This window comes from Pocillopora damicornis, chromosome 11 (assembly GCF_964200805.1).
Source record: "Pocillopora damicornis chromosome 11, jaPocDami1.2, whole genome shotgun sequence".
Taxonomy (NCBI): Eukaryota; Metazoa; Cnidaria; class Anthozoa; order Scleractinia; family Pocilloporidae; genus Pocillopora; species Pocillopora damicornis.
Window position 1 is genome coordinate 4,963,229 of NC_142680.1, and position 9,514 is coordinate 4,972,742.

At 35.9% G+C, this 9,514-nt stretch overlaps 2 protein-coding genes across 2 annotated transcripts in view; both read left to right on the top strand.

The window, feature by feature from the left end:
- Positions 1-7,437, top strand: part of LOC149037137 (uncharacterized) — a 25,379-nt gene extending 17,942 nt beyond the window's left edge. The window contains exons 10-19 of the mRNA XM_089188409.1: positions 577-879; positions 1,237-1,533; positions 2,664-2,963; positions 3,722-3,828; positions 4,153-4,345; positions 5,012-5,114; positions 5,598-5,865; positions 6,078-6,129; positions 6,700-6,741; positions 6,939-7,437. Of these exons, the coding sequence (XP_089044535.1) occupies positions 577-879; positions 1,237-1,533; positions 2,664-2,963; positions 3,722-3,828; positions 4,153-4,345; positions 5,012-5,114; positions 5,598-5,865; positions 6,078-6,129; positions 6,700-6,741; positions 6,939-7,291 (2,018 nt within the window). The 3' untranslated portion in view covers positions 7,292-7,437. The remainder of the gene's footprint in view (positions 1-576; positions 880-1,236; positions 1,534-2,663; positions 2,964-3,721; positions 3,829-4,152; positions 4,346-5,011; positions 5,115-5,597; positions 5,866-6,077; positions 6,130-6,699; positions 6,742-6,938) is intronic.
- Positions 1,597-2,331, top strand: LOC149037138 (immunoglobulin superfamily DCC subclass member 4-like). The gene is made up of 2 exons (XM_089188332.1): positions 1,597-1,744; positions 2,084-2,331. The coding sequence occupies exons 1-2, from the start codon at positions 1,597-1,599 to the stop codon at positions 2,329-2,331; spliced, it is 396 nt and encodes a 131-aa protein (XP_089044458.1).
- Positions 7,438-9,514: the final 2,077 nt, after the last annotated feature.

The window sequence follows — 9,514 nt, forward strand, 5'->3', positions numbered from 1 at the left end:
TTATTGTATATTTGATAGTATTGTGCCTACTCCTCTTATTGCATGCTGTGATCTTCGTGCCAAAATCGAGCATGCAATGTCGCTTCTAGTATATTTCAAGTGCTGTTTGAGCCATGTCAGTGCCAAATTCTGCCCTCAACATTAATGTTTGGGTAATGACAGACTATAAGTGACTTGTACGACATTTCATGGTATACCACTCAGCACTGCATAACTGGTATATATTTGAGTGATATACTGGTATGTATATGTTCTTTGTCTATGATCATATATATAAGTTATCCCCTACAGAAAAATAGAATTACCACTTAGTCACTCCCTAAATGGCACTCATTTAATCCATTGAGGACGAATGAAGTCACTGAGGTTTACTTGATGTCAGACTTGAAAGAGCTTGAAATTCTGACTTGCAAAGTTTTAGGGAGGACTCAAAAACTGAGTTAGTAAAAAAATAACACTTCATCATTATTAACAACTTTCATCTGTGTTGACCAATTCAGTTCCTTTGTAAGCACATGACCGTTGTGAAGCTGTATAACTAAAATGCCTAATAATCATTTTTATTCAACAATCCAGTTCCATCACAAGCTCCAGGTAACTTCACTGTGACTGCAACCTCATCTACTAGTATAAGAGCATCCTGGACATCACTTCCAGAATATGCCAGACATGGAACAATCACAGGATATAAGTTGTTTTACAGACAGAAGGGCTTAGTGGACAATTCAGTCATGGAGCCTGTTAGTGGAGCAGCAACATTAACTGAAATTCTCACTAATCTTAACAAGTATACCAGATATGAATTTCAAGTGTTGGCTGTTGGATCTCATGGTGAGGGACCAAAAAGTTCTGTAATGGTTGGGCAGACATTGGAAGATGGTAAGAGGCTAAAACTGAGCAGTCTAGGTTGTTAGGAAAAACATTTTTTCAAAAAATCTTGCTGATTGGAATGAGATTGGAACATACATGTACACCTTGTACATATAGATTGCCTGAGTTTTACTGTATTCAGTTTAACATTCTGTATGATATTGATAGAGTTAAGACAGTAGTAACATTGAGAACAAAGTATTATTCATAGCAGGGAATGCATTGCAAGTGTTCAGATGGCTTCTGCAATGTAAGTGAACATGTAAAGCCCATCATCCAATTAGTACATTTTTTCTGCAAAAGGTCAAGTTTATTCCATTATAGTTTAAATACTAACTTTCATCTTCCATTCTTTTACTACTTTAGCACCAAGTATTCCTTCAAACCTTTCACATTCTGAGATAATACCAGATAAACAAGTTGGTCCAAAGATAAAGCTCACCTGGCATAAGCCAGCAGAAGAAAATGGAATTATCAGGAGTTACACAGTGTTTTATAGTCACGATGAAGATTCTCATAATATTAACACTGAAACCTTGGGAGGAAACATGTTAAGTTACACAGTAGATGTATTAGGTGGGGCCACCTATCAGTTCCACGTCAGAGCTGCAACGATCAAACCTGGACCAAATGCAACCTTGTCTGTTGCTATTAATGATTATGGTAGGTGTAAATTAAAAAAGATTATGATCAAGAGGCCAGTTCTGATATGCTAAAATGCTACTAATGGAGTCTGTTGCTGGAGCAGCAACATTAATTAAAGATTTCACTAATCTTAACAAGTTCACCAAATATGAATTTCAAGTGTTGGCTGTTGGATCTCATGGTGAGGGACCAAAAAGTTCTGTAAAGGTTGAGCAGACTTTGGAAGATGGTAAGAGACTAAAACTGAACAGTGTAGGTTGTAAGAAATATTTTACTCAAAAACATAATTATAGCTTATTTGAATAAGATTGGAACATAATAGTATATCTTGGCAGGTTTAGACTATAATAATATGATGCAGGATATAATATGAGAGTTAAGTAATTATTATTATTATTATTATTATTATTATTATTGTTAGCATTAGTAATAGTAGTATGAGTTAACTTCCGTCAGCACTTTTAGTGAACAGGATTATCTAATTTCTACATTTTTTCTGCCAAAGATCAATTTTATTTCAGTCTAGCTTAAATAACTACCTTCATCTTCCATTTCTTTGCTACTTTAGCACCAACCATTCCTTCAAACCTTTCGCAGTCTGAGATAATGCCAGATAAACAAGTTGGTCCCAAGATAAAGCTCACCTGGTATAAGCCAGCAGAAGAAAATGGGATTATAAGGAGTTACACTGTGTTTTATAGTCACAATGAAGATCCTTATAATATTCACACTAAAACATTAAAACAAAACATTGAAAATGGCCTAGTATTAATTTTACTTTCAACTTTAATGTTATTTGATAAGTGTAGACAGTGAGTGATATCAAGGTAGACAAGTGGAGAACAGCTGCATTATAGGAGTGGTACAGGAAGGACTCTCCTTATCAACTCCAAGTGCTTTCCAATGTAGTTTTGAAGGACTGGTGAACTTGATTAGTCAACATGAATGACTACATACCTGAAAAAAAATAAAAATGTGATGAAGGGGAAAGGAGGGAAGAATTACTGAAATACAATTTAGATAAACTTTGAGGATAAATTTTTGATCAAATGTGATTCAGAAATAATTATTTATTAAATTTTTTTGTTCAATGATAGACAGCTGACCATTTATCTGAATTGGTATATTTTTTTATTCCCTTTTGTCAGAACCCAGTGTAGCACCAAATGATGTGTCTTTCAGTAGACTGAACCAAACAACCTTCAATATTTCATGGTCACCTCTGACAAGGAAAGAGAGTTATAGCAAAGTTATCTTATATGAGATCAAGGCATCATTGGTGTCGTCTGGAAGTCGACGAAAAAGGTCTCCAGTCAACAGCAAAACTGTTAACACAACTAAAGCATTTGTTATCCTGTATAATGTTCAGCCTTGTTACAATGTGTCCGTTCGAGCATATACCAAAGCTGGCCCTGGACCATATATTGAACCCTTACCTCTGGAATTGAGTAAGTTTCATTTCTATAACAAATAAGAGCATGCGAAAGTTTGCTTTAGACTGGGTAGAAGCAAAAGTTTAAACTCCGACACAATTTTGATGATTCAAAGTCATCGGCAAAAGTGAAAAAAGCAAGGTATCTTAGAGTTACTTTAATTTTTATTTAATAAATGCGAGGAAGTACTAGTAATCTATTTTGATACCAACATAAGCCATAACTTACTCAGTGCCATGGCCCATTACTGACAAATATACGTAAATAAATGGATGGAATCCCTCCCCTTCCATGTAGCATCAAATCCCTTTGGACAGCTTGTGATGAGCACTTTAAGGTGCATTAGGTTATTATTATGTGTTAATTAGTTGCAAGTTGTATTACATCACCCAAGGTGAAGGCCAACCTTAACTTCTCATAAAACACGACAACGATATTTTGCAGTTAACATCGGCTAGTATTTCTCCAAACAGTGGTGCATGACTGGCTATATCTTCGCTTTACCTCCTTTTACTTACCTAGCGATAACTTGTTACCTTAGCTACCAATTTCAGACAAACTTTTGCAACCGACGTCTGTTGCTGACATTGAATAGAAGAAGAAAAAAACAACGGCCAAAAATTTGAAGAAGGAATGGCATCAAACAATCAGCGTATTTTTGGTATTAGGTGTAATATAAGATATTTCGTATACATGTAGCCACATAAGTAATAAAGATTTACCCTGTATTCATTCTGTCAAACGTCATTCTTTTAATTGCCTATTTGCCAAAGGAACAGAAGCACCCAATAACATAAGAGCACAAAACCTTGACACCACAGAGATAACCTTAGCATGGGAAAGACCCCAGCTTGATGTGGGGGAAGAGGTCAAATACAGGGTAAGTTAAATCGCATTTTATTTGAAAAAATAGAAGGAGGCAAAACAGTGACAACAAACAAGCAAATCTAATCAAAACACAAACACAAAACACTTGAAACAAGAACGATACAAACTGTACAAACAAAAATTTTAGTTATTTTATGTAAAGGGCACACATGAAGATATCTTAGCTTTATTGAAAACTGGTCAATTTTTGTACTATTTTTGTCTTCTCATGCATAATTTGTGGAAATAAAAGTTGTTACGTTACATTTTCTACATGTTGCGATTCGAAGTTTTAGTGTTTTAAAATTATTCAAACCGGTTTTGTTTGATTGCAAAGGTGAAGTACACTGGGACTAAGTCTTACAATAAAAGTTTCACAGATGAAGGTATCGTAGATGTAAGAGTGACAACAACACATACTGTTAAGAATCTGGTACCAGGAACTAGATACAGATTTCAGGTTTATGGAATCTCTGAATGTGGAACTAAGGGGCCCACTACATATTTGGACGAAAAAACAAGATTGGAGGGTAAGGAAATACAAGGTAGTAATCTAGAGATAAGTGGGGTAATGATTTAGAGTGCAACTTTTGAGGATACATGCATTAAATGAAATATTATTAAGTGTAAGTAATGGCATTAGATGCGAATTAGTTACTCGGGAAACATCAAAAGCCATGTAATGTTTACAGGGCTAACCTCGGTAAAGTTTTTGATATTAATTGTATGTCCAAAGACTACTTCTCAACTTTTTCGAAAAGAAAGTCTTGTAATCGGCTCAAAGGATTAAAATATTTACAATTTACTTTGGGTACTGAAATTCTATTTCTTTTCAAGACTGAAATGGATATAAAGGATCTTAGAATTAAGATTTAAGTGGTCAAATGTTGTGGGTGAAGAACTCGTTTTCTTCATGTTCACACTATTTCGAAGAGGGCACATTTTGTCGCTGGGAATTTGCTCTTGTGAAAAATCACTTATTTCTGAACTATCTACCACAATATTCAATGTAACATGATCTGATTTAAGAAAAAAGAAGCACGTTTATTATTGAGGTTTAGCTATTAAATGCTTTAAACGATCATGCAAATGTATTTTTCAAGGTTTTTTTCATAAAAATTTAGTTTTGCGATAGCTTTCTTTTTCAAAGGAAAATGTCTCATCGGAAAATATTGCTAATCTTGCGATTTGCTTAGCTCCAGTGGCACCAGCTGCATTGAAAATGACTAATGTAGAAATCTCTGATTTAACGGCTGAAATTGATCTGTGGCCTGCTGAACAAAGGAATGGTCCAATAAGGTGATGGTTTTATAATTTTTGTCACAGATTAGCTAAAAGTAGAAACTATTAATGATACACTCACCTGAGAAGGCCACAATTCTTGCTTTCACTGTGCACATAATGATGTTAATCTTGTATACACTGTCCATTATATGAGAAAGATACAACACCTTAATTAGGTCTTTCGAACTTAAGTTGTAATACCAGACTGGGTAACAACCTCCTTGTTAACTGCAATGAGTTGCTTTCCACTCATGGTAACAAAACGTCAGTCTCTGCAATCAAAAACATTTCTGTTCAGGACTACTCTTCCCAAGACGATCAGACCGCGCAACTGGCTGCTAAATTGAACACAAACACTTTACTGTCTTGCTAAGTCTTTCAGAAAAGTTCCTATGCACTTAACTCAAATCATAAAAGACCATCAAACAACCACCAACTTTCAATACGACGATAAGCGCGATGATGTTGACTAAAATTTTCTTCGTTTTTATATTTCAGTGCTTATCGAATGATCATTGTTAAATTCACTGATTGTGTTCAAGAGCTTCCCAGTGATTTTGAATTGAAGCTGAAAGATTTAAACGAAAAAATTTTGAACTTTTGTCCGTTTTACATTGCTGCGGAAATCGAAAATGATCCTGTGCGAGAAAAACCTTGGAAATTTACTGTTGGTGACGGGAAATCGTATGGAACTTTTATCAACAAAGAACCGAGGAGAGGAAAAATCTATTTTGCCTATCAAAGAGCAATAACTCGTTTCAATGGTGTGAGTAAATTTGGGTGTTGTTTAATTGTTCTTTAATTTATAGTTGATAATCTAAACATAATATCCACTGAATTGATGAAGAAAATTATTTTGGACCAAACCATGTTGTCACGTACAGTTATACTTGCTGTTAGGGCTAAATCTCACTACATTACATCAATGAATTTTAAGATGTGTTTGTCACTTTTTGACCATGTTTGGTTCACTTTTTGCAAATTTTGGAAGGATATGCCAGTAAAGTGGCCTTGATATCTGTCACACCAGGTATGCGAGTTAACACTAGCGTGAGACTTTTCCGTTTAGTGGGCTGTTAACTTCCATGAAAGCTTAGTGACTAGTGAGAGGAACTTCATTTTTGGCAAGAGTTAATTGTTGCAGTTGCTCGGGCAAATTGGAAAATGGCATCCTTGTTGAAGTTTGCCACTGATTGAAAAGTTAGTGCCTGTGAACAGAAAACGATAGTGGCCTTATTTCTTCCCTTCAACTGAATAAGTTCGGTTTAAAACCTCGGCCACTGCATATTACGAAAAGCAAACTAACCTACCACCGCTGTTTCTGTGTTTACTAGATAATTCTTATTCCGGTCAGCATTTACATTTGGTCACTTTTCAATTCTTATCATAATTATTTTTATTAGTATATTTGTTATTCTATTTTCACTTAAATGTAAATTTTTTCTTAAATGTAAAAATCTGATTACATTAATAAAAGCGCCTTAATGCTTCCAGCTCTATGATGAGAAAGGCCATAATCTGGGTTGAGAGCAGGTTTTTTGTTCTAGTTTCCCCTTCTATGAATTTTAATGCTTAACTGTTGTTTTCTTTCAATTTGCAGAGTCACTTAAATATACTAAAGAAACCATAAAGGGAGATGCTAGTGAGTATTGTGGGGACACAAGAAGCTGGTCTTAAATTTTTGATAAAACAGCGCTAATAAATCCATAATTAAACAGCATGTTGGAATAACATTTGATTCCTCTCATAGCTATCACTTGATTCCTTCATTATCTTCTACTATTTTAATGGAGACAGAGATTTTCATATCTGGTGTAAATCTCTCTTATTTTTTAACAGGTGAATGCCAAGTCCTTCGGGCTGCTGTTATCGCTCTTTGTTGCATTGTTTTCGTCTTGCTCATCTTGATTGTGATTGGTGGGCTAATATGGCGGTTGAGACGAACTGAGCTCAACAAAAAAGCAACCACAGTAAACAGTGGTATCCCTGCCCCATCTGGTGGTCATCAAGTGTCAGAGCCTGGTGTTTATATGGAACTCCACCCCAGGACTCCGGAAGGGAAGTTACGTGAACCTTCTGAGTACCAGTCATTGGAGGACACTCAAGTGACTTCCAGTTATTACAATGTGGGATTCAAGAAAGAAAGGTCAGGGAAGAAAGACGGCGGAATCTACGAGAATTCCCACAGTTGAATATTTGAGTCTCCACTTGACGCTTGATAGATCTGAATTGAAGCCGCCCGTTTAGATGTGGGTATGTAAGCCCTACAGACGGTTTGTTCATCAGACATCAGAACGTTCGTAAAAGCTAGCCACATGATGAATTTTCGTAAGAGACTAACTCATAAAGAACTTTCGTGAAAAACCGACCGTGTAATTGAACAAAGCAAGAATTAGGAAAAAGCAGAACTAACCTCCTCCACACTGCATTATTATAGTTAGCCTTTGTTGTGTACCTGATGACATTCGCCCACATATTAACGGGGCACGGAAACATACAAACTTTTATACAAATTGTAGGAATAACGCATGACAACTGAATTATCTGATGTACTGGTAATCCCTCATTATCAATGAAATTACAAGCAGTAGAATGCAGAAAGGAAAATTTTGAAATGACTATAAGTCACTTTTCGCCATGTCGGTCTTAAGAGGAAACGATTTACCCCGAATTGTGGCCTAAGAATTGGGTAAAGTTTAAGGGAAGTCGAAGAGATGCTCAGCCAGGAGAAAGTGCTCTTTAAATAGAACAACCAATTTCAATACCGTGGTAGGAGTTGAATAAAGCATTGTACCGATGAAAATGTTTATTTTGTCTTTCCACAGTCCATGTCGGCAACTTTTCGGGCAAACGATGCCTTGAAGGAAAATGTATGGATTTTCTGATTTATATTTTAAGTGAATGGTTTATTTTGCCTCTGGAAAATGTAAGCAAAAATAGAAATATCAGTAACATTAAATCGCCTTTCTTCCTCTTGATAGAAATTCTACGATCAAATCTTTGAGTAGTTCAACTGAAAACATTGGATAGTGTTAGATATACAACCGCATCATGGGCTTCAAATATTACTAAAGATCTTGTGACAAACACTTCCACAGCAGTCGCAAAAAGATGTCGATACAATATCAGTCTGAAGTGTGACGTCGTTGACTCGGCCGATTCACCACCTGATTTGTCTCACCAATAAAAGACAGTTTTTGACGTCAGCAAAGGACGTGTGCCTTTTTCGTGTAAAAATGAAATCTATCAAGTATGTTGCTCCTATTATTTGTTTTAACTTGGTTACTGTGGCTTAAAAAAACACCTAAACCTTGAATCTGATCGTCTCTTATTAAACCGATCGACCAGTGCCCATCTTTTTGTATCACCCCAAGCAAGATGAAGTAAAGGGATCAATTGGATCGGTCCCCTCCCCCCCCTCCCGCAAGTGATTCTGTGCCTTCTTCCCTGAGGCAGATCAAGCTATAAAGTCCTGCAGAACAGAGGAAATTTTTTTCGTTTTTCAAGGGGAGTAAAATAAGGAGGGGCTTGGGTCTCCACTTGCCTTGATGAGCCAAAAACCGCCGCCTCTGTAGGTTAACGTCCTGTGCTGTCAAACAACTACTTTCGAACATTTTCGAACAGTTTTTGGGTATAACGTAACATGGTATAAAACACTGGCGATATCAGTTAAACCTTACGGTTTCGTATCTTCTCACTGGTCTGTTAATCTGTGTTTCTGTCGTAAATCTCAGGAATACAGAGATCCTAGGGTTTTTTTGCGAAGGAATAAGTTTTTTAAAAAATTGAAATGGATATTTAAATTGGAAGTGATTGGTTTACAATAGATGAGGTGCAAAGGAAAAAAAAGGAAAAGAAGAACAAAGATGGTCAGTGAAAGTGATATTCAGACCGATCAGCTCGTGGGACCAACAGAAATAAAGGAGGTAAGCTTCTAAAGAAACTGTGGTGCTAAATCGGTAGGGGGTATAACCTGATAATTTGGTTATATCAACTGAGTTGGTAATGTAAATTGGCCACCGTAAAGAGTTTCTTAAGAGATTCTCTATAAACTGTGGCCCTACCTTGTCAAGATACACAAGTGAAAAAACATTCCCACGCAGGACATTTGAGCATAAGTTTGCCTTTTCCAGATTCTTACAAAAAAAAATTATTTTAATAAAGATTAACTTTAAATGTTTTAGCACACAAATCATGATTGACAAGTGTATTTTATAACCAGTGACGTTCGCAACAATAAACAATGAAAAACAAAGAAATAATTTAGACTTCCTGTAGTAGTGCAACAGTTGTGAGAAAAACACCTGAGATTGTTGTTGATTGTTGTTGTTTTTTTATTCGAAAATTCTTTTGAGATTTCATGATTGCTTCCGTTCTTTTATGCTTGTAAATCATCCCTTTAAAATAGAGGAACC

Bases quoted from the DNA above. Each gene is read 5' to 3' on its own strand.
- LOC149037138 (XM_089188332.1), top strand. From the start codon at position 1,597: ATGGAGTCTGTTGCTGGAGCAGCAACATTAATTAAAGATTTCACTAAT. The intron at 1,745-2,083 runs GTAAGAGACTAA...TTGCTACTTTAG, and splicing joins TGAGCAGACTTTGGAAGATG to CACCAACCATTCCTTCAAAC.